This window comes from Procambarus clarkii, chromosome 40 (genome assembly GCF_040958095.1).
Source record: "Procambarus clarkii isolate CNS0578487 chromosome 40, FALCON_Pclarkii_2.0, whole genome shotgun sequence".
NCBI lineage: Eukaryota > Metazoa > Arthropoda > Malacostraca > Decapoda > Cambaridae > Procambarus > Procambarus clarkii.
This window is the reverse complement of record NC_091189.1, coordinates 22,211,349-22,236,899: the sequence shown is the minus strand read 5'-3', so window position 1 is coordinate 22,236,899 and position 25,551 is coordinate 22,211,349. Positions and strand designations below refer to the sequence as shown.

Sequence of the window (25,551 nt, the reverse complement as noted above, 5' to 3'; positions counted from 1 at the left end):
ACGAATAGCGTATGAATGCTGTTTTAAACGCGAGGAAAGAGATTTACCTGTCTGGCCGATGTAAACACATGCACACTCATTACAAGGGATGGAATACACACAACCTGCTACAGACGAGGGCGAGTTCTTAATTAACATGGACTTAACTGTATTATCATTTTTAAGAACTCGCCCTCGTCTGTAGCAGGTTGTGTGTATTCCATCCCTTGTAATGAGTGTGCATGTGTTTACATCGGCCAGACAGGTAAATCTCTTTCCTCGCGTTTAAAACAGCATTCATACGCTATTCGTACAGCCCAGCAATCCAGTGCATTGTATTTACATTCCAGTTTATGTAATCATTCTATCGACTTCACAAGGGCAAAATGTATTGTTAAAAGTAAGGATTTTGTTGAACGAAACGTGATCGAGTCTGCTCTGATCAAACATTGTAACAACAGCCTTAATGTGAGCCCCGGTATGTACAAGTTGGATCCCTATTTAAGCCTCAATATAGCACGTCAAAACAATATAGCAATCATTTAAACACGTATGGCACTTGGAGATATTCATAGGAGCTGCCTTGTATGGGCCAATAGGCCTTCTGCAGTTACCTTCTTTCTTATAATTCCTTTCCTCCACTTATTTTTGGTGGTCAGGTGATCTGCCCAGGCGGATATAAAGGTCTGATCAGCAATCTTATCTTCATTCTACTTTGCTCTGATGAAGGCGAATTAGCCGAAAACGCGTTAAGCAGTTTCTATTTTTCATATGTGGTTATTCTGCATACTTGGATCAGTGTTTTTGTGATCATTGTTGCATATATATATATATATATATAATATATATATAATATATATGTCGTACCTAGTAGCCAGAACACACTTCTCAGCCTACTATGCAAGGCCCGATTTGCCTAATAAGCCAAGTTTTCCTGAATTAATATATTTTCTCTAATTTTTTTCTGATGAAATGATAAAGCTACCCATTTCATTATGTATGAGGTCAATTTTATTTTATTGGAGTTAAAATTAACGTAGATATATGGCCAAACCTAACCAACCCTACCTAACCTAACCTATCTTTATAGATTAGGTTAGGTTAGGTAGCCGAAAAAGTTAGGTTAGGTTAGGTAGGTTAGGTAGCCGAAAAAGCATTATTTCATGAAAACTTGGCTTATTAGGCAAATTGGGCCTTGCATAGTAGGCTGAGAAGTGTGTTCTGGCTACTAGGTACGACATATATATATATATATATGCATATGCATGTTGTGTATGTGTGTACTCACATAGTTGTGCTTGCCGGGGTTGAGCTCTGGCTCTTTAGTCCCGCCTTTCAACCGTCAATCAACAGGTAATTACCTAAGTGTAATTACCTAAGTGTAGTTACAGGACGAGAGCTACGCTCGTGGTGTCCTGTCTTCCCAGCACTCTTTGTCATATAACGCTTTGAAACTACTGACGGTCTTGGCCTCCACCACCTTCTCACTTAACTTGTTCCAACCGTCTACCACTCTATTTGCGAAGGTGAATTTTCTTATATTTCTTCGGCATGTACAGGTTCCTGAGCCTATTGGGCTCTATCATATCTACACTTGAAACTGTGTATGGAGTCAGCCTCCACCACATTACTTCCTAATGCATTCCATTTGTCAACCACTCTGACACTAAAAAAGTTCTTTCTAATATCTCTGTGGCTCATTTGGGCACTCAGTTTCCACCTGTTTCCCACAGTTTCCACCTGTTTCCCACAGTTTCCACCTGTTTCGCCTAGTGTGTGTGCCCCTTGTGTTAAGTAGCCTGTCTTTATCTTCCCTGTTGATTCCCTTGAGAATCTTGAATGTGGTGATCATGTCCCCCCTAACTCTTCTGTCTTCAACGAAGTGAGGTTTAATTCCCGTAGCCTCTCGTATCTCATACCTCTCGGCTCGGGTACTAGTCTGGTGGCAAACCTTTGAACCTTTTCCAGTTTAGTCTGTGTGTGTGTATACTGTAACCCCGCGATTATCCGGGATTCAAACATCCGGAAAACGCCCTTATACGGCCAAAATCGTGATCGGATAAAGTTATCACAATATCCGGCAAAAATGGCCACAGGAACCAGATAAAAGCTGGTTTGGCCGGATGAAAATTCGGCCATACCGTATTAATTAATCCCGTCTGTGGCTCTAGACGCATGGTGGAGGAGGGGGTGGGGTCAGGGGAGCGTCAGGAGGGACCACCTGGGTACAGGAATTACCATTAATTTTAGAACAATTAATCATAGCCAAAAACAAATGAAATAAGTACTAGTAATTATGTAATAACAAATAAATAAGTTTCCTAAAAGCAATGTGCACAGGCTGAAGTTTCCTTAAAAAATATTGAGTTTTTTTCCTCCTGGCAGCCTACTTAACGTGCTATAGCAGCCCCACCCCAAGTGGACCCGTCTAACACTGGTCAACCCATGTGCGTCCGTCCCTCGTGTTATACACAGTGCTGTGCCATTAGTGAAATATTGTTTTAAATGACTTTATTTTCATAGTAATTTTGAACATTTTTGGCCAAGACTATGTCTGGTAGCAGCATCAATCCTTCTGGAGGTATTAAGAGGAAGAAGGTTGTCCTAGCAATTAAAGAAAAGTTACGTGTTGTTCAACCAATGAGGCGCCGCAGGCAAGCCGAGCGCCTTCAACAAGTGAGGCGCCGCAGGCAAGCCAAGTGCCTTCAACAAGCTTTCGGTTGTCGTAAGATGGGCCGTACCTCAGAAAGTAGGTTAGCCTCGGAAGGGATAGGCCTTTTTGAGGAGATTAAAAGCATTGTGGGCATCGATGTCACCTATTCTGTCTTCCATCTTCCTAAGGTCTGCGATATTCTTGTCAAGGATCTCCTCAATGGCATTAGACCCGAGGGGGCTCCAAGGAGGATGCTTGTTCTTGGCCCTAATGACATGGGCTCCAGGCAAGGCAGACCTTATTCTAGCTACGATGTCTGGGTTGGAGGAGACTACTTCACACTTGGAAGATATAAATAAATAAAATCTCGGCCCATGTCATTAGAACCGAGAACAGCACCCTCCTTGCAGCGCCCCTCGAGTCTAACGCCATTGAGGAGATCCTTGACAAGAATATCGCAGACCTTAGGAAGATGGAAGACAGAATAGGTGACATCGATGCCCACGATGCTTTTCATCTCCTCAAAAATGCCTATCCCTTCCGAGGCTAACCTACTTTCTGAGGTGCGCCTCATTTTACGACAACCGAAAGCTTGAAGAGTATGACCTCTTACTGAAGACCATGCTGGAAAAAGTTGTTAACCTCTCCCTCAACGAATGCCTGTGGAAACAAGCCACTCTTACTGTTAGGCTCGGTGGCTTGGGTGTCCGCACCGCCACCCAAATTGCTGTCCCAGCCTTCCTGTCTTCCTCCTCGGCATCAGATGACCTGGTTAAGGAAATTCTACCCGACACCCTGAGTGATGTAGCGGGAATACAGGACCCCACTACACGGAATGCGACACGAAATGGGGTGCCATGGCAGACCCAGAACTCAGACCAGCCATGCCGAAAACCAAGAAACAATCCAGTTGGGATAGCCCCATTGTAGACAAAGAAGCCACAGCTTTGCTGGAGACAGCAACAACCCCCAGTGATCGTGCACGCTTCACAGCTGTGCAGGTTCCCCATGCAGGGGACTTCCTTTTAGCAGTCCCTATGTCTGCGACAGGCACAAGTCTTGATCCGCAGGAGCTCCGTATTGCCTTCGCTCTCCGCCTTGCTGCCCCTATTCACACTGTTCATAGGTGTATTTGTGGCGAGGCAGATGCTGACGAATATGGATTGCATGGCCTGCACTGTGGAAAATCTGGTGGTTGGCACACTAGACACGACGAAGTCAAAGACATCATTAACAGAAGCCTTGCCTCTGCTCAGTGTCCAGCGGAGAGTGAGTCCCGCAACCTACTGAACCATGACTGTTAGCTTTGCCGGCCGACCAGACGGAATCACACTGCGTCAGTGGAAGGGTAGCAGACAGTTGGCATGGGACTTTACTTGCGTATCCACCCTGGCAACGACATACATCAACCTCTCTGCCAGCACAGCAGGATCCGCGGCGACACACACACAAACACAAGTCAGCCAAGTACTGTACAGGCAATTAGATCATCGGTACAACTTCGCTCCAATAGGATCTGAGACCCTAGGCCCATGGGGAGAGAGTGCAAGGTTTCTTAAGGATCTTGGTTCCAAGCTCATTGACACCACAAGAGACCCCTAGAGCGGCAAGTTTTCCCTTTCAGCGCCTCAGTGTCGCGATCTGGAGGGGGGGCATGCCCGCTGCATCCTCGGTTCCTGCCCAGCGTCGGAGGAGTTAGAGGAAATCTACAGCCTCTAGGAAGCGAACTTTTTTTGTGTTCTCTTAATGTTCATTATTTATTTATTTATTTATTTATTTATTTATTTATTTATTTTTTATTTATTTTTATTTATTTATTTATTTATTTTTATTTAAATTATTTTTTATTTATTTTTATTTTTATTTATTTTTTATTTATAATTTATTTATTTATTTATTTATTTATAATTTATTTATTTATGTATTTATTTATTTATATTTATTTATTTATTTATTTTTATTTATTTTTATTTTTTATTTATTTATTTTTATTTATAATATACAGTATATAGGAGTTCAGGTCACAGGTTAGATTCCTTCATTTGGCCTGAAAATGTATTCTAAGAACAGTCTTATCCAGTTTCAAATATTACAAAATGGCCACTATTTTGACCTTAACATAGCCTTTAACCAGCATAATTTAGAAACAAAGCATTGTGCATTACCTCAGCATTAAGGAATATAAAAAAAAATTATCTAACAATTTGCAGGCCTTTACAAGAGGAGGAGCAAAGTCGAAGTTCTGGAGGCAGAAAGGGCAAAGCAGGGGGTTCCAAAACCAGCCCCAAGAAGAAAGCAGATACTTTTGTTGGAGGTCAGCTTGATACTTATTTTTAGTTTTCTTTCAGAAATAATACATTGAAGTCTATTAGCAACTATTCTAGAGTTGCTTCAATATTTTCCTTTACTTGTTGTTAATAATGTTTTTATCTATTTGGCAATCGATTCTGTATTTTTTCCCAGAATTCACAATTTTAAGGGGCCGGATTACAGTAAATTAAGTTCAATTTCAACCAAACTTTTTTTTACTAGTTGTATATAAGAAGGGCTGCAACTGTTCTACGTTTCGGTATCGCATCCCAAAAAGAAAGGGAGATACTTTTTATTTTCCCAACGAATTTTACACATTTTCAGTATCTTACTACTACCACAATATTCAAATGGCATCATTTCTATGACACTCGTATATCATATTAGCATATAATAAAGGATTTTACTTAAAAGGATTATCCAAAATGTGTTTAGTTTTACTATTACAAGTAGTCCCAAAGTTCCCCCAAAAATACATGCCAATATTTCATGTTTGCAAATATTTATAAAATCAATAAATGAACTTAGGAATAAAGTGTTTTAGACATGTTGTAGAGACGTCAACTCTACATATAAGGTGTAAATTTCATGTAAATTGAAAAAAATGGCTGCAATTTTATGTTCCTTGAAAATACTATAAATAAGATCAAACACTCTGCCACCTGTGGTTGAAGTTGACTTCAACTAATTTTCTCCAAAATTTATATGTTACAGATGTAGCTTGTGCTCACTGCATCACTTAATAAGGATAAAATATATACATAACTGTGATATTGAAGTGTAAAAATGTCTTTGTAGCAACTCCTGCCCCATACTTGGTCCAAGCAACCTTCACCGAGTCATTCACAATGCCATCATGAGTTTTCTTCCCCTCCATGGTTGACGTGAATGACAATTTTTTTTTTCCCCCAATGATTATGGAATGCATTTTAACTGTTAGTAGGAAATTTTTCCATACACCAGAGCATTGTCTAGTATAAAAAGAGGTGCAATCCAAGGGTTAAAAGTTTTACCTAATGTTTCACATACACAATGGGCTGATTTCACCAAGGGAAATTTTCAACCAATCATAGGAAAGACAAGTACCATGAGAATCTGTAAAGATTTGATCACATCCAGCATATTTCCCCATGCCTCAGAATTGAAACCTCTATTCAAAGGAAGAAGGCCCATATTTTAGTGAATGAAAACTGCTGCAAGTGAAAATGAACATAAAATTTGGTTTTAAATATGCTAGATTCCAATGGCTCCAACTGTTTCTTAACTGTCCAGCAATTAAAACCATGGTTGGAGCCATATTAAGAAAAGTAATGTTAATGCCTTTATATTTCTCACATTTTATGGACTAATTTCACTGTGGGAAATTTTAATTTCAACCTATCATGATGAGCAACGTTCTTGCCAAGTCTTACTAACTCTGGGCCAACATAAGCAAATCTGGACGTGTCCCCCCACATCGCTAAACTCTTATTTGTCAAATTGAGTGAATAACTCCATCCAGAAAGTGTTGCCACTAGAGATTTGCCAAAAAGGAGATTAGTTGAATTGGTTGTACTGGATATGCCTTCTAAACATCATATTCTCTCCAAAGGAATTTTACACATTGAATTAATGTCATTTTATTCTCCAGATGGAAGTATTGTTGGAGGGAACAACAGTGTTCTTGACCAGTACCTGACTGCCAATCTTCCTGCTAGTGTGACTGTCAGTGACCCAAGTATTGAAGTGCTGGCACTACTACGGGTTCTCCATGCATTGAACAGACACTATGGCTCCCTCTATCCCACAGCATGTTACCCATCCCCTCTTCCTACAGCCGAGTTCACAAATCTCAAATTAACAGCTAAAGCTAATAGACAGTTGCAAGACCCTTTGGTTATAATGACTGGGAATGTTCCACCATGGTTGCCTCAAATAGCATATGTTTGGTGAGTACCTCTCATATTTCATTAACTTAAATCATCAGAGATTCAAGCTTGGATCTCAAAAATACAAGACTTGTCCTACTTTTGAAGCCAGAGTTTGAATCTCCATTGACCCAAGTGAATTAAATGTTATCCATTGCATTAGGGGTTGTATCTTGCCTTGCATATTACTTTGCCTTCAATACATACTGTGTGAAAACCATTATTGGTGCTAATATTTAGTTACTTAATGACTTGTCTCTTTACAGTCCGTTCCTGTTTCCGTTTGAGACGCGCCAACTGCTCTTCTATGCAGTTTCCTTCGACCGTGACCGAGCCTTACAACGACTTATGGACTCCTCTCCTGAGCTCAATTCTGTTGACAGTAGTGAAAGAGTTACCCCGAGACTTGAAAAACGAAAGAGAACTGTCTCTCGTGATGATATTCTCAAACAGGCAGAGTCTGTGATAAGTGATTTGGCTTCTTCGAGAGCCATGTTAGAAATTCAATATGACAATGAAGTGGGGACAGGTTTAGGGCCCACGTTAGAATTTTATGCACTAGTTTCTAAAGAACTACAGAAAGCAGATTTAGAACTATGGCGTGGTGAAACGGTTACTGTGGAAGAAAGAACTGAAGATAATCCAGGAAAAGCAGTGAAATATGTTAATGCCAGCAATGGCCTTTATCCATTACCTGTACCCAGAAACATGAAATCTGCTCACATGACAAAGTTAAGAACAAAATTCAGATTCCTTGGGAAATTTATGGCGAAGGCAGTCATGGATTCCAGAATGGTGAGTGAAATTCATATTTTCTTAATTTTTTAATGCGAGTTGTTGCTTTGCATTTTGAAAGTTAGTTATATATATATATACCAAATTATATAATGGCTGTGAAGTGGTTTAAATGTGAACAATCTTACTTGGTTAAATCATTGTTGTGGATGTGGAGTGTGAATCTCCACATCCTTTTGAACACAGACTCCACATGTGATGTGCGTGCATGTAATTACCAGAGTGTAGTAGTTACAGCATGAAAGTTACTTATGGTATCTTGTCCTTTGATGTTTGGAATATTTTGACCATTTTTTGGATTTACCACCACCACATTTAAATCCATCCTTCTATCACTGTTGAACCCGTTCTCTCAATTTCCCCACCTTAAATAATGCAGTGGTTTTGCCAACGGAGTGTCTAAACACTGCACTGCGCAAAGCACTTTACGGCGCTCTGAGAGTTGATTGTTTTTAATTGGGCCATATTTCAAGTTTTTTTCTGAGGGGAGTCCCTATGACTCCCTAGAGCTTATTGGGCTAATGTATGTTATATTAGACCGGGACATTAGCTATGGAGTTCAGACCTACCAGGGACCAGTGCCAGAACCTGGCCCCTTCAAAGAGGCTTCAGGGAGCCCTGGAAAGCCAGGGCTGGTTATGGGGGTTTGGGGGTTTTCCTTATCTGCCATCGACCGGGGTTAGACACCCAGAAAGGTAGGCACAACAAAACAAACCCCACATGGTAAGAAACTAAAACAAAAAACCAAACAGAGGTAAACTCCCTTCAAAATCCAGGAAACAAGCAAACATCACACCTTACTGCTGCGCCTCTCATCCGCGCAGCCCTTCCCTCCCCGAGAGGGAGGGAGGGGGGCCCTGGACCTCACTGCGATGGCTGCCAAGCACTTCAGTTTGTAAGCTAGTGTCAACCGGGACTGATGTTTCTCTGGCCTTAGTTTCCTAGGTGGTGTTTTGCCTTCGTGGCGTTCACTGCCATGTGTTGTGCGGTGGCCAGGTGTTAATGAGTACCAGAGCTGCATGTGCTTAGGGGCTTCCTTCCCCAAGTGCCCTATGAGTACTTCCCTTGCATAACAGGGTTATATTCCTTGGGGCGTTCTGGAACCATTCCCGTTGAGGTTCATGCTGATTGGCATTTACCTCGCCCTTGGGGCCAGCTGGGGCTTGTGACCCTTGTTTGGCCTTGGGTAGGGAGTGATGTTGCGCTGGTTAGGGCATCGAGGTGTTGCACTACCTGCCACCTACGCGGCGACCGATTCCTGTTGCCTCTGGGGGACAGTGTACTTTTGCGGGGTTTTTCTTTTTTTTTTTTTTCTATGCCTGATGGGGGTCTGTATAGTGTGGCTATAGTTCTACCGGTAGTGTTTGGTGGCCCTCTGCTAGGCCCTAGTGATTGTATACATCGCAGGGGTTTTCAGTGTTGCATCTACCCCTTGTTAGCTTGGGTGTTAACCAGTTAGCAACACCTTGCCCGGGCTTCCCGTAGCAGTCAGTCTACGGGCTCTGGAAAACCCTTTCAGGACTCAGTGGACCATTGAATGTGTCTTCCGGGTTCCATCCCGTCTTGTGCGGGTTCGTTGGTTGCTGTGCTCTTGTCTCAGGGTGACGGCCGCCACTTTAACCTGTCATGCTGCCTGTTAGGTCACTGACACCTTGGCCCGGAGTCTTGCGAGAGGTGTTCTCTGCTTGTTCTCCAGTACTCTTCTGATGTCCTTACTGTTCAGAGTACAGGCGGCATCTGTGATGCAAGCTAGGTTTAGATTGCTTGCAATGCACTAGGTTGGTTTTCTACCCGGATGCCCCGGAGTCACCCCGTGCTGTTCGCCCCTTTCCCTCCCTATTCCTGGCTCCTGACCGTCTGTGGGTTTCTGGGTTGGGGGTGGGATTTAGTTGGTGCCAAGACTCGGGCAGCTTCAGGGGCTGCCCCGTTAGGGTTGAGGACGGAAGTTTTCAAGCCTGTTCCTCCTGCCGAGGCTTCTTGGTCTTACCAGTGGCCCTTTCTTTGCTGCCTTTCCCCTGGACTCTTCCTTTTTTTAAGGGCTGAGGGTGTGGAGGACAGCTCTGCCCCAGGGCCTCTGTTGTGGGTTCCCAGGGCTGTGGAGGATGCCCACTTGCTGTCTGGAGCTGTTTGCCCCTGCCTGGATCTTCTGCTTCTGGGCGGGGGTTTTCGTCTCTACTCTGCTTACTTCCCACATTTGCTGGCGTGTTTTTGGCTCTATTGCGTCAGTCACGGCTCCTTAGTTGGCCAATTTCTTCTCTGTGGATAACTCTTCTCTTGGCCACCGGCGGCACTGCAGTTTGTTTACCGGCGCCTGGGTGATCATACCTAATTGCCTAATTGTACTTGGCTAATTGTGCTTGTGGGGGTTGAGCTCTGGCTCTTTGGTCCTGCCTCTCAACTGTCAATCAACAGGTGTACAGGTTCCTGAGCCTATTGGGCTCTATCATATCTACACTTGAATCTGTGTTTGGAGTCAGCCTCCACCACATCACCACCTAATGCATTCCATTTGTCTACTACTCTGACGCTGAAAAAATTCTTTCTAACATCTCTGTGGCTTATTTGTGCACTCAATTTCCACCTGTGTCCCCTAGTGTGTGTCCCTTGTGTTAAAAAGTGTCTTTATCTACCTCAATTCCTCTGAGAATCTTGAATGTGGTGATCATGTCCCCTCTAACTCTTCTGTCTCCCAGTGACGTGAGGTTTAATTCCCGTAATCTCTCCTCATAGCTCATACCCCCTCAGTTCTGGTACTAGTCTGGTGGCAAACCTTTGAACCTTTTCCAGTTTAGTCTTCTGCTTGACTAGATATGGACTCCATGCTGGAGCTGCATACTCCAGGATTGGTCTGACATATGTGGTATATAATGTTCTGAAAGATTCCTTACACAAGTTTCTAAAGGCCGTTCTTATGTTAGCCAACCTTTTGATATGAGTTTCAGGGGACAGGTCTGGCATGATATCAACCCCCAGGTCTTTCTCTGACTCTTGCAGGATTTCATCTCCCAAATGATATCTTGTATCCTGCTCCCTACACCTATCTTCATTACGTTACATTTGCTTGGGTTAAACTCTTAACCATTTGTTCGACCATTCCTGCAGCTTGTCCAGGTCTTTTTGAAGCCTCAAGCTGTCCTTCTCTGTCTTAATCCTTCTCATTTTTTTGGCATTGTCAGCAAACATTGAGAGGAATGAGTCTATACCCTCTGGGAGATCATTTACATACATCAGAAACAGGATAGGTCTGAGTGGAACTCCGCTGGTGACTTCACACCAATCTGAGGTCTCGCCTCTCACTGTAACTCTCTACTTCCTATTTTTGTGTGTCTAGTCTGCTTGCTTCCCACATTTGCTGGTGTGTGGCTCTATTGCGTCAGTCATGGCTCCTTAGTTGGTGGCCATTTTCTTTTCTTGTGGGAGCGAGTGTGCGTGGGTGAGTTTTCACCTCCTTTCAGGGGTTTTATCCATCCTGTTGCCATTTCTTTGTTTTCCTGGGGTATTCTGCCTGTCTTCTGTTCCTCTGGGAACACTTGGGTGTTGGTTTATACACCTGTTTTACGTTTTCTGTCTTGTTTCGAGTCTGGTCCCTTAGGGTTGGGCTCAAGTGTCCCTGTCTATGCTTGCTCCCACACCTTGTCCCTCGGTTTTCAGGCCGTTTTGGCCATTTCCTTCTGGTTCTGTCTGGGTGCTGTGCTTTGCCCTTTCTGATTTTTGCCGGCAAATGTGGTAGTTTAACCTCTGGTACTTAAACTACCACATCCGCACAGCCCTTCCCTCCCCCTCTGAGGAAGGGGAGGGCTGTGCGGATGAGCGGCATGGCAGTAAAGTGTGGTGATTGCTTGTTTCCTTGGGATTGTAGGGAGTTTCTACCTCTGTTCGTTTTTTTGTTTTAGTTGCTTACCATGTGGTATTTGTTTTGTTATGCCTACCTTTCTGGGTGCTTAACCCCGGTCGATGGCAGACAAGGAAAACCCCCAACCACAAGGGGGTTTTCCAGGGCCATTGCTCCCTGAAACCTCTCTGAAGGGGCCAGGTTCTGGTGCTGGTCCCTGTTAGGTCTGAACTCCATAGCTAATGTCCTGGTCTAAAATAACATACATTAATTAGCCCAACAAGCTCTAGGAAGCTTCCAGGGCTCGCCCAGAAAATGGGGTTTAATTACATTCAACGCTGGTTTTTTAATGATTTCATCGCTCTTTGTGATTTGAAATGAAAATGATCGAGTTTGGAAACATTTTTACATTAACATTAGCTGAACATTTATAAAAACAAAAATGTCCTTAATAACTGCACCATGAAAATTTTGCCAAAAACAGGTGTGCAGTGCAGGGGCACCTAACTGAACCCCTGACCAACCTAACCTACCCACCTAACCAACCGAAGCCAAAGTTCATTATTCTCAGGAAATATCAATTGCGATGTTCTCATTTTCCCTAAAGCACCCCTAATTTTTATGCTGGGGTTCACTGTGTAACCTATGTTTACTGCTACGGGTTTGGGTGATATGACTCGAGAGTACAGTTGCTTCTGGGCGAAGCCCCTTCGGCTCCCCGGAGCTATCCAGGCTGGTATGTATATCATTAGACTCTGGCTGTGGTGGGTATGTGGGCCTGCGGGCCGCTCCAAGCAACAGCTTAGTGGACCAAACTCACAAGTCAAGCGTGTCCTCGGGCTGGGCTTGGGGAGAGCAACTACTCCCAGAACCCCATCAACCAGGTATGACGTCACACGAGCCACACCGCATGTCTGTGCAGCTCCCCCCCCCCTCACCGGGAAGGGGAAGGGGGAGGCCTCAGACCCACCGTGCCGGTGATCCACACTCCAGTTCTCAGCTGATGTGATTGTGGCATGGTTGTGTGACTCCAGATTCTGTATTGTATTATGTTGTGCCTTAGGTTCAGTACTACTCTTGTGGTGGCGTGCGAGCTGGGAGTAATGTTCGCAGGTACTCGAGCTGCATGTTCTTGGGGTTCCCTTCACCCAGTGCCCTGTAAGTACTGCCCTTGGGGCATGGGGTTATCTTCCACAAATCGCCTTGGGGTCTACCTCTGTTGGTATTTTGCTGCTCGGTGATTGATCTCCCCAAATGTGTTTGGAGGATGGGGGGGGGGTTCCTCCCTTGTTTACATTGGGGTAAGTGGTAGTTTTTGCACTGGTGGGGCACAAGGTACTGCGCAGCTTGTTTTCACCTATTACAGTGGCCAGCTCTGTTCCTCGTGGGTACGTTGCCCTCTTTCCGGAGGTTTTCTTTTTCTTATTGTTTGTCTGGTAGGAGGGTCCATCTTGTGTCCCTTGCCCGCAGTTATATTAGGGTCTTGACCTCTGGTGTATGGTGCTACCCCATGCTTGGCCCCCGTGAGTGGACATGTCCCGGCGGTTCAGTTTTAGAAGTTTATTCGTAGACTTGGCTCCGGTTAGCAGTACCCTGCCTGGGCTTCTCTTAGCGATACCAGTCTAGGGGCACTGGGAAACCCTGCGGGGGGCACGCGCAGCAATGCCAGATTTGAGCTGCCAAAAGTTGCAAGCTGAAGAACTAAATGTCACAAACTTTACTATAAAAGTAGCCAAATATTTTTTCCCGATTGAATTTGACTTGCTTTTCAGAATGCACAGCCCAGCTTGTTTTAACAGTAGCTGAAAAAGGAGTAAGTAATGACATACATAGCTGGCTTTTTAATTGGAATATAATTACCCTAATTGGAAATCCAATTGGGCTACAAGTAGCCCAGTGGATGGGTTACTGATGGAATGCATGGGATGCAACCCCTGGATCCCATCTTGCCTTGTGCAAGTTTGAGGGTTGCTCTGTCCCCTTGTCTCAGGGCAACGTTAATTGTTTTTGCCTCCGTCATGCTGCCTGTTGGGTCGGTGACACCTTTGACCCTGAGTCCTGCGAGCATTGAGCATTGTTGCTCGTTTGTGACTCAATTCATCCAGGTCAACTGATGACGTTATTCAGGTGCAGGTGGCTCTGGCATTTCATGCTGGGTATAGGTTGCTGAAACCTATACCTACACCAACCTAGGATGGTTGCTTCCCGGATGCCCCGAGGCTGACCCTCTTTGCTTACAGGTACCCGAACTTGGGGGTGTTGGTCTCTTCAGCCTTTGTTCAGTCCATACACCCTCCTTCCCCCTGCTGTGGTTCATTGTTTCTACCCCCCCCCCCCCCTTCCCCTTTGCTTCTGGCTTCTAAGTGTCTGAGGGCTTCAGGGTTGGGGCAGGGTTTAGAGGTTTGAGACTTGGGCAGTTTCGGGGGATGCCCCTTCCGGGATGGTGACAGAGGCATTAGTCCCCATTCCTCCAGCTGTAGCTCCGGGGTCTGACCAGTGGGCCCCTTCTTTCTGCTTTTCCGGCTGCCCCGGCTTTTTCTTGAGGCCATGACTCGCCCTTCGGGGCCTGATGTGGAGGTTCCCGGGGTTGGGGGAGGAGCTGACTTGGGGGGGCCTTGGGGTCCCGTTGGACCCCACCTGGGTTTTCCAATACTCGGTCAGGCTTTCTGTTACAGGGAGTAGTTTTCTCTCCCCCCCCCCCCCTGCGTATGAGTTGGATTTGAGTTCGGCTCCTCTCCTGGGTTCGGTTCCGCCCTTCTGGAGGTTTTTGGCTTCCCACGTCTTGGCTACTGAGGTGTGGGTGACCATTGTGGCTTACCTCCTGCGCGACCTAGATTATTCCTTTATAATGGATCCATCTTCCTTCAGGTTTGGGTCTTCGTCTCTATATTGGGTTCGTTACAAGGTTCCAGAGTCGTCCTGGCTTGCGGACTACCCGTTGTCGTCATTGGAGGCTTGGAGTACTTTCTGTTGTACCCGCACGCCTTAAGTGGCGCGAGGTGTTGACGGTGGTCCAGGTTTACCTGGGGGCGCATATGAGCACCTTAATATTTGCTTGTTTGTGCTGCCCTTCTGCGAGATGTGTGCTCGATTCAGCTTCACCTGCAGGTTCCCTCCCTGTAGGCTGCGCTTGTGCCTGAGGACTTGTGCACTCGTGGATTGTTGGCTTCGGTCTTGTTTCTTTTACCTCCTGGAGTTGTCTTTGGATTGGCTTGCGGAGAATGTAGAGGCGCTTGGGGCCGTTCCTGGGTCTAGTGCCTTGGTCTCGGCTGCTTGTATGGCGTCTGCGCTGTTAAAGCTATTTGCACCGATCTTGTGGGATGCGGTGTCGCGATTTTTCACTTCACGTCTCGCTTGTCGACAGGTTGTGCTCGCCGCCTCCTTGGAATCTGCTTGGACCCTGGCTCTTTGGTTTTCTTCACCATTTTGTCCCTTACTGTTTGTGGACTCTGTGGTTAAGCGGTATTTGCAGGCAGTGGCTTCTAGCTGTCGTTCGATGTCCGCCTTGTTGGTTCTCCGGGGGGGGGGTCCTCCCAGAAGGGTCGTGCCAGGGCTCGAGGTTCCACTCGTTGGGGTAGGCCACAGGTGCCAGATTCGGAGCCGGCGCTACCTTCAGTTCCATCTGCGTCTGGTCGAAGCAGTGATTGCTCTCTGCGCAGGTCTGGTTCTCATAAGGCGTCAGCCCTTTCGAGGTTCGCCCCATTGTTGGGGCGACTTGCTCTCTGCGCTCGCACCTGGTCTCGTGATATGTGAGCTTTTCAGGTCGTTTCCCACAGCCTGCAGTTGTGTTGGGTGGCTCCTCCTTCTGTGGGTTCTGGGCTGGCAGGGCAGGTCACTTCTGCGCTTTAAATTCTCAGGGTGGGTGCACTTGGGCATGGTTGAAACTATGACGATTCTCGGGTGAGTTTCCCGCCTGTTTCCAGTACCAAAACGGGACCGTGCGGACCTGCGGTTCATTCTGGACTTGTCCCGTCTGAATCCCTGGGTTTCTTGGCCCCCCTCCTTTCGGATGACTACTATCCCAAGTCTGGCTTCTGTTGGAGCCAGGCTCTTGGAAGGTGTCCCTGGACCTCAAGGATGCATATTAGCATGTCTCAATTCATCCTGGGTTCAGGGACTAGCTCAAGTTTGTTGTGGGGCATCTCGGTTACTCCTTTCGTTGACTCAAATTCAGGTTGAACCTACTCATTGCATGTTCATGCCTCACCTGAATCGCGGGGGCCCGTCTGCGTCTTTTAGGTGTTCAGGTGTTGGCCTATCTCGACGACTGGCTGGTCTGGGTTCCCAATCAGTCCACGTGTGCTCGTCAGGGATTTGGTTCTTTCCCAGCTAGCCGGTATTCGGGTTCCTGGTTACCTGGCGAAAGTCCCATCTGGTCCCCTCCCAGGATCGAACTTAGCTGGGTCTTGTGTGAGAGACTCGTACCGTTTCCTTCTCTCCCCCTCTGGAGTCTCTCCTTCAGTTGTGGTCCCGCATGTGCGTGTTTCGGGGGGGGGGGGGGCTCCTGTGTTACGCAGCGGTTGCTCGAGGATCTGTACGGAAGCCTGAACTTTGCGATGGTCTACCTGCCGGGTCGAGTTTCGCTTTATTGGCTGTTCTGGTTCCTTCGGGGGACGTCCCTGGTTCCTCCCGTGTTTGCTGGGTTCGACCCCTGGGGGCCTTTTGTCAGCTGCTGCATTCCCGGCTTCCTCTTTGGGTTTGCCAGAGTTCAGTGCCTTGGTGCCTACCCGAGCCCTCCCTCGATGTGTTCGTGTACGCGTCGTCTCTCAGCTGGGGCTTTGTGACCAGTGCTCACCGGGCCAACCACGGGCAGTGGAGTCAGTCCTTTCATCGGGCCCCACAGCATGGTGCGGGAGTTCACAGTGGTGTGGTATTCACTTCAGAGGATTCAAGTTGCCCGCGGATTGACGATCCAGCTACGTTTGGACTGCTTCCCGGTGGTTTATTGCCTGAACTGTGGGGGTTCGATGCGGTCCTTGGTTTTTTGGAGTTGGTCACTTCTGGTGACTCGTCTGCTGAGTTCTCGGGGTTTGGTTGTCCTGGCCGTTATCCGGGGAGGGGTGTCCGACGTTCTGGCAAACGGCCTGTCCCAGTTATTTCCGTCCACATAATGGACAGTCTTCGCCGACTCATTCAGTTGGCTCTGACAGACGTTCAGTCGCCCGGAGGTGGATTTCTTCCCGTCAGCATGATCGAGGCGTCTTCTGGTATATGTGGCACCCTTCCCTGACTGCGAGGCCGTTGCCTTTTGGCAGGACTTTCTTGGGAATGAGAGGATGGATTACAAGAACCTTCAAGTTCAGAGATACCATCACAGTGGTTGTACTCTTCAAATCACTTGTTGTCCCGTCTTGAGTACTACTCAGTACTCGCTTCCCCCTTCAGAGCAGGAGAGATTGCTGAAATAGAGGGAATACAGAGAATATATACGACACACACAGACGAGAGGGATACCAAATAATATACACATGGAAAATACTGGAGGGACAGGTCCCAAATCTGCACAGTAAAATAACAACGTACTGGAGTGAACGATATGGAAGAAAATGCAGAATAGAACCAGTGAAGAGCAGAGGTGCCATGGGCACAAGCAGAGAACTCTGTATAAACATCAGAGGTCCGCAGTTGAGGCGGGACCAAAGAGCCAAAGCTCAACCCCTGCAAGCACAATTAGGTGAGTAGTTGTTCAACATCCTACCAGCGAGCTTCAGAAATATTGCCGTAACAACCGTGGACATAAAGATAAAACTAGATTGTTTTCTTCAAGGAGTGTCAGACCAACCGGGCTCTGATGGGTATGTGGGCCTGCAGGTCGCTCCAAGCAACAGCCTGGTGGACCAAACTCTCACACGTCAAGCCTGGCCTCGGGCCGGGCTTGGGGAGTACAACTCCCTGAACCCCATCAAGCAGGTATCAAGTAGGACTATTCGAGGTGGGGGTTCCTGTACAGGGACACCTCGGTTTACAAATTTAATCCATTCCTGGAGTTCGTAGCCCGAAAATTCGTAAATCGAAGTGAATTTCCCCATAAGAAATAATGGGAAATGAATTAATCCGTTCCTGACTCCCGAAAAACTTCTCTTCAAAGTAAATTTTATACCTAATTTGCCCAAGTTTTCACTTCAAATGTGCTAGTTATTACTTTTACTGATGACTCCTGTTGGCATATGGAAGACGGTGAAGAAGAGAGGTGTTACTGTTTGGAAAGGAAGTCCCCTTCCATTATAACATCGGGCAGTGATGACTTCTCTGGGGTACTCACTCTGGCACGTTTTGCTACATTCCACTAGGACCTGCTTCTGGCTCACTGCATGATTTTCTCATTGTTTTCCCCTTCTTTGTAACACTTGTCTGTAGTGAGACATCACATTGTCATTAATAAGATCAATGCAACGGCCTGCTAAAGCTTTATCTGGGCGATTCTTTTCAGCAAAATTTTAGTTCTACCCATACTACACATTTTCTTAATTAATGAGGAAGGGATATCCCCTACTACTGCCTTCCCCTCCTCCTTCCCTGAAGATTTGTTATACTGCCTAGCTAGTTCAAAACACACGTACCATTTTCATGTTTACGAATGATCTCTTGTTTTTCCTCCATGGTCATTCTCACCTGTGATTTCTTGCCTTGAACCTTACCACTGGCTTTCTTGGGACCCACAGTGAGATGGTTTCAGGCGCTACCATGGGATCCAGTTTCAGGCACTACTTGCTCGGTGTCCAAACCGTCGCTGTACTTCTCTTTCGGTTCAGGCTGTTTTGTCCTTTCTCTCATGGCTGTTTCAGGACCGTCATCTGATGCCGAATACTGTCGTGTAGACGGTCGAGCATGGAAGCTTGATGCGGCCGGAATCTGGCTCTGTTCTATGACGAGACTCAAGGACTCTTGAAGTGGAGGAACTAGTCGTTAAGTGTTACATTGTTGCAGGTGATGTTAGTGGTGCTGAATATCTGTGGTGTATCTAGAGCGTCTGTACTAAACCAATATACATGTTCAGACCGAGTTATGACGATGTGCTGTCAACGGCTTATATTAAGTTTCCTCCTCGTCAAGTATATTACTATTTAATATAGTTGCTACAGTTACATAAAATTTAAGTGCATTCATTAAGAGGATAGGTTGTACTGTTTGCAGAAGTATTTATAGACTTGGCAGCTTTATTTTCTTTGAATATATGGTCACTTGTTCCAGTGTTGCAAATTTAGTGACTTCCCCAATTCCAGTTTTGTATGTGGTAATCATGTAAATACTTTCTTGTTTTCTAGTATTGGCATATCAAATGCCTCGGGTCTCTCTTTATAGGTCTTGTGGTTTGGGTTTTGGGGCCATTTAGTAGAATATCTTCGTACAGTTTCTAGTTTATTGATGTGCATGTATTACTGCCTGTGTGTGCCTTGTTAAGGAGTGTTGTACCTCGAGGGCCCTACCTCACAGCTTCTATGGACCTGAATGTATTGATACCACCTGACGTCCTACTAGTGTAGTACTAGGGGAGAGGAAAGGCTGCCACCCATCTTTTAACATTGCTTGTTCTAATTTGTGTGATACCCTTGTGCTTTATGCACTAATGTAGCCTGTTGGAAGTGGTAAGGTTTATAGTATATAAAAACTGATCTTTAAACATGCTTCCCAGTGCCATCCCATAATTATGCTGTGTTGAAGGAAGTGTTTGTACAGAAATGTCTTGAAGTGTAGGTTCAGTGACTGAGATCAGTTATTACCTTTGCACCATTCATGTCGGGAATGGGGAATATTGCGTGCCTTTTGTGTACTTTGACAAATTTCTATCTTGCCACTGCTATTGGTAAATAAAAATTTGTTTCATCATACTTTGGCAGAGTTGATGTTTTTGCATTTCAAATGTCATCAATGTTAACTTGTCATTTGCTGCTTGACAGTGAAGTCTCTTTCCAGGTACAGTACATCCCAGGGAGTGCTCCTGTGTGTTTTCAACACATTGCCAGATGTGTGAATTACTTAAGACTTCATGTGCTTTTACAGTTTATGTATTGGAGAGCAAATTCCCGTACTCCCTTGTTAATGCCACTGAGCAGCCATACCTATCAGTATGCGTTTGAATTCTTATTTGGTTATAGTAAATGTCTCGGCCCTTTGCTTAACATTTTATTACTTAATTCCATTTTGTTTTCATGTATTAGCATTAAGCTCATTAATAAATGTTGGCAAAGGATATTATCACTTTCCATGACCATCCATTGTAATACTGCTGTACTACTGTGCCCCTGTCAATTGGGAAATCGGCTCCATTTAACCGAATTTAAATTTTTGCATGCGCTTCTACGTAATTGCTGGTGCTCCTTTAATTAATGGAGGCACAACAGATATGCCCATTGGATCTAATGCTTGCAACCATCACTGCATTTCTTAAAGCATTTTCCTAGTCGTGTTTAGTTGGAGAGAGAATAAAAGCATTTCTGGGAGTGAAAGAGCTTGTTGAAAGTGCCCGAAAAGTTCGTAAACAGGGGCGTTCGTAAACCGAGGTACCACTGTATATTATTTGCATTATACTCCCTGTGCGATTAAATTAAAACACCCCCTTTATCATTGCTTCCAATGGAAATACACCACGGGATGTATTCCAAGATCTTGATCTGGGATTAGTTCTGTTGGCTTCATTATGATTGGATTTTGTTCCCCATCGCTACACTTGAGCAGTTCACTTGCTCCCAGCTCCTGTGCGCACGCACGCATGCACGCGCGCACACACACACACACACACACACACACACACACACACACACACACACACACACACACACACACACACACACACACACACACACGCGCGCACACGCACACACGCTCGCTCGTTAAGTGTCATCTTGGTTGCCTCCTTTCTTCCTCCAAATTCACATGAATGCAAACACTTCAAAATTCTCATTTGTTCAGTACTGTATTACTAAACCTCCATATAAAATCTTCTTGATCTTAAAATTTACCAACATTGTACTCTAAACCTTGCCAAGAAATTTGATTTTTTTCATACTCGTACTGCTCCAGTGTCTTGCTTCAGTACAAAAGAGTAGAGACAATCACTCCTTCATACAAACCCTCTAGCCACTTCTACTAATATTCTTCCTAACTAGGGTTTTATTTACACCAGCCACTTTTCTTCCCACCAATAATTTAGTGAGATGTGCAACTTTCAATTATGTAAATTTAAATTGGAAATTAAGTCTTTTTAGCACTTTTCCATTTACAATATCTATTTCCCATAATTACTTTCTCTTCACTACCATTACTTTACACTTGGCCACTTTCACATTCATTAGGCTTCTTTCATGCTTAAAACTAATCTACAATTCATCTTCTATTAAAAAAATTGAATCTACATAAATTAACACCTATACACACAGAAATCACAATAGCGTGATAAACCAAATGAACAAATCCACAAGGGCCGTGATGAGGGTTCGAAGCTACATCAGGGATGATCTGGGATCATCCTGGACGTAGGTTTGAACCCTCATCACAGCCCTTGTGGATTTGTTCATTTAAATTAACATTGTTTTGTGCAATGATTTGATAGGCTAATTATTTATATACACTGAACATTACTGGCACTTGTTACTCCTCTGACTAGGAGAGATTTCAGAGGCATTCATACATTTGCCGTTGGTAACACTGAACTAGATACATTATCTCGGATGCTATGCCATAACTGGTACTAATTTTTGGACCACTGAAAATTCACTTTCTTTCTATGGTTGATGCCATATTATTAGAATGGTTTTCATAGAAAATTATTTTTAGAGGTGAAAGTTTTGGGTGAGAAAAATGTCTGACTTTATTTATACAGTAGTTGGGGGAAATTGACTTTGAAAAATGTGGTTTCACTTCATTGTAAGAAATACTTTAGATGAGGTGAAGTTTTAGGTTGAAAATGAAGGCTTTTTTTAATTTTGTAGATGACTGAAAGATTAGAATGATTAGTTGGTGTCATGGGGAAATGTTTTGTGACTCGTTGTTAAAACAAAATTCTATTGTTCATTTTGAGACCGACATGAAAAATCATAAGTATTTGACAATAAAACAAAACAAAAAGTAATTTTTCTGAAATCTGAATTTCATGCTAAACAAAAATGATGCAATCTGGACTTTCATGTGTCCTGCATATATGGTTTTTCTCCTCAGATTCAAATTTATGAATGCCAAGAGAATACCAAATTTGAATGTTGTACTGTCTTTTGTTAATTCTCATATTATCCTGAAGTTATAATTAACATCGTTAAATTGTTTCAGTAGGTGTTACCTTATGCTTAGGTGACATTAAGTTTGACCGCTCGAAGGCAGATTTAAAAACCTAGAACTTTGCAAAGCCATTTTCAGAGGACACCTGAATGGTTACTACCATGTAATGGTTTGTGTGTGATATTACATGCATATTACAGCCCTACTCCTGTGCCTGGTAAGTCCACTACGGGCTCACCTTAGCCTGTGCTGCTTAGAACTTTTTGTTCCAAATAGCTGAATCTAACACTACTACTACTACTACTACTACTACTTGAGCTCCAACGTCCGTCATGACCCACCTAGCAGGGATTATCTGGTCTCCTGTGACTTTTTCAGCAACCTCTTCTAAGGTTTTCAGTACTTTTAAAAACTTAATTTTTTAAATCCATATTTAGCATTGTTGCATGTGGCATAATTTTTACCTGAACTCTAATTCTTTCCTTTTTTCTTATTCTTACCTTTTTCTTTGTTTCTCACATTGCATCTCGCTTTCTTACCATATTTGTCTTCCACTCATTTCATTAAACGACTTGATAATGGTCCAGATTGGACCAAAATGTCAGTTTTTTCATTTTCTGGTGTGGTTTGGTCATATCTTCAGGCACATTATGGCTCATCATCTGTATAAGCTTCAAAATGCGCTCTACTAGAACTTGTTTAAATAGCCTCAGTATCTTGAGCTGGCTATTTTACCTTGACATTTTAAATATGCAGATAGTATTTTGATTATCTCCTCAATTGCATGTCCTCTGAGGCTAACTTGAATGAAATTAATAGATACACTGTAATCAGCGCTGCAAGATTTAAATCGACTTAGAGTTGATTTGAAAATAATTCAGGTTGCCTTGGCTTACTATCAATTGTCTTTGATGGAACCTTTTTGTCGATGTAAAACAATACAAGCGTACAAATCATGTACAGGGAGGTTTCTGTAATAGTCTTCAAATTGAGCTGTAGATTATGGTGGCTCATTACAATTAACACTTTCGCGCTCTCGGCGCTCAAAAAAAAAACAATACCCCAGATGCTTTCGGCACTTCGCGCGCCTACGCGGTAAGACCGAAAAGTGTACACTCTTTTGACTGTCCTGACAATAATTGAAGGCGCACGTATTTAAATGTGGTATCACTGTGTTCGCAATGAAATTGTCTATAAGAGCATACCTATAAAATGCCGCCCAAGCATAAGGAGTATCAACACCAAATAAAAAACAATGCAGATCACTCGCCGAGAGCGCCAAACAGCAACAAAATGTTTCCACTCTCTTAATGGTTGCGAAGCCTACAGTTGTCCTACATCGCTAATTTTGGTATCATTGGAATCGCAATAAAATTCTCTACACGGACATATGCATATGAATGTTTAATATAGGTAATTGCCTACCCGCAAGAGTGTGTGAAGTGGAGAGTAGTTAGCCGCAAGCGCACTGGCGAAAACACGGGGGAAATCATGCTTGGAAAGTTTATACGTTTCCTGACCCTACTTTTCTATGTACGTATTTCTTTTTTATACCAATGTGTTCACAATAAAATTTTCTATAAGATGAACTGTATAACATTTGTACAAAGGATGTGTAAGAGAAGCGCCAAATATAGAACCACGTCGCTCAGTATGCGTTCGCGGCAGAAACGAACGCATTGTTTTCGTTCGTTTGATGTTTGTCATGTTTATACTTGTTGAAACATTTTATAATTTGTATGACAGTGATCGCAGTAAAATTCCCTACACAGACATATACATAACACATACAAATATTTCCCACATGTTGGATATATCAACGGCTAAAGGGAACCCACTGCCACACGCTCGCCACACCCCCAAACATACTTTGTGTATTTTTTTTTTTTACTCATAGAAGTTTATGTGATATAATATTCATTCTGGTACCAAAACATTCGCAAATAAATTCCCTACAAAACAAAAGTATCCCCATCCATTTCGGTTAAAAAATGGAATTTATAGAAATATTTTTTCGATGGACGAGAAAAGTAGGCTGTTATGCGGAATCGTAAGAGAAAACGGCGACGAGTTCTCTAATCTAAAGCGCGAAAGTGTTAAGATATGACCTTCACATTGTTATTGAAGTTAATTAGGTTTTTTATTTGGATTACAGTATGTATGACACGTAGGTAAATACACTGGGGGCAAAAGAACTTTTAGATGCGGGTCTCTAAAACTGTTTTCCACCAGACACCCAGGTGAAGTGAAGTTACGTAAACAAATATTATATTACTGTACATATAATTCTTCCAAAATGTTTTGACATTTTTAAAGTTTTGTAGCATTTAAAGCAGCATGTTCTCAAGATTTGACAAAGGTTATTTTCCATAACTAGAAATGTTTAAATCTAAGCAACCCGCCTAACATATCGAGGACAATGCTTGGAAGACTTTGATAAAAGAAAGTGTTTTGAAAGGCTGAGAGCTAATTTATTCCCTATATTGTGACCCAGTGAAATTTAGCAAATGATTAATCCTGTGGAACAGCCTTATGAAATAATTATTAAAGGAGTATTCAGTTTGACATGTATGGTATACTGTCTAATTGTGCATTACTAATTTTTGGGAAAGCCCCCCCCCCCCCTCCCCTGTTGCTCTTTGAAGGTATACACATAGTTGGTTCCCATCTACCAGGCTGCTTCAGACATAGTTCTTTGCCCTACTAGGGGACCACAGCCAGGACCTGGTCCCATCATGGGTGCAGGGTGTGGCGACATTTTGGCACCTCACCAGGGAAGGTATTCAGAAAGTCTGCTAGTTGATTCGAACTACTGTTTAGTTAGAGAGATGCTCTACAACTCGTCTAATGAACTCCCCTAACTATGTAAGCAAATAATCAAATCTCTTGAAACCAGTATGAGCTCGTTTGCCCTACTCATCTGGGAAGAGGGGCTCACCTCCAGAGGGTCTGAGAGGTCAGTGTCTACAATGATATGGTTGAGATCACTTGACTGCTGTAGTGGTTCCCAGGTCACCTCTGCATTGTGGCCTCAACTGTTCAGTTAAGTGACTTTGGGTCTTTGCCCTTGGTGGCTTTTCTTGTACACTGCGGTGTAGAGAGCCTGGCATATAATGTGCTTTTAGCTGCATGTGCTCAGTGTTACCTTCCCTGTGTGCTCCCTAGTGCTGCCCTTGCATTTGCAGAGTTTTCTGTGGAGTGTAAGGGTGTTGCTCCCTTAGTGGTCCTTCTTGCTTGTGATTATGCTTCCCCAGGGTTCAGGCTTGTTCAGCCTTTTCCATGGTGCATTTTGGGTTGGTGACCTTCACCCAGAGTCCTGTGGGGGTTTGCACTCCCCATGTGGCTCTTATTTTAGTCCTGGTGTGGTTATGGTGTATCAGAAGGCTTTCACTTTACTATTTCCCTTGTTTACATCAGTCTAGGTTGTGTGTCCAGTTGGATGCCCCGGAGGCATCCTGACTGGACCCGAAATGGAGATAATGGTGAATTCCACCTTGGCTCGATCCGCATCTACTCTTCTTTCCCCTTCGATCGTGGTTTGCCCTTCCTCTGATCCTTTTCCTTTGTTTCTAACCCCAAAATGTCTGTTTTAGGGCAGGGTTTAGCTTGGGATGTGGTTTGGCCTACTCCCGGTGTTGCCCCCCCCCTCCCCCTTCCAAATCAGGCACGGAGGCAGTCGAGCTAGCTAGTCACACAAAGGTTTCAGGGTTTTCCTTTTAACAAGCCCACACCTCCTTTGAAACTTCTTCCCATGGACTCCACTTTTCTGTCCTGGATTATGCCTCTGATGGACCCCTTTCTCTTTTCAGTTTTTGTTTTTTTTGTGTTCTAAGGATCCAGAGTCTTCCCGATTGGCTGACACC

General features: G+C 44.2%; 1 protein-coding gene across 17 annotated transcripts in view; it reads left to right on the top strand.

The window, feature by feature from the left end:
• The window catches only part of LOC123757974 (E3 ubiquitin-protein ligase TRIP12), a 188,053-nt gene that overhangs the window by 108,055 nt on the left and 54,447 nt on the right, over positions 1-25,551 (top strand). For 16 of the 17 annotated variants that reach the window (XM_069338831.1, XM_069338828.1, XM_045742013.2 and 13 more), the window contains 3 exons: positions 4,843-4,946; positions 6,573-6,870; positions 7,116-7,644. In XM_069338831.1, coding sequence (XP_069194932.1) covers positions 4,843-4,946; positions 6,573-6,870; positions 7,116-7,644 — 931 coding nt within the window. Of the gene's footprint in view, positions 1-4,842; positions 4,947-6,572; positions 6,871-7,115; positions 7,645-19,390; positions 19,820-25,551 lie in introns of those variants that run through there. The other variant, XM_069338826.1, reaches the window with a different exon arrangement.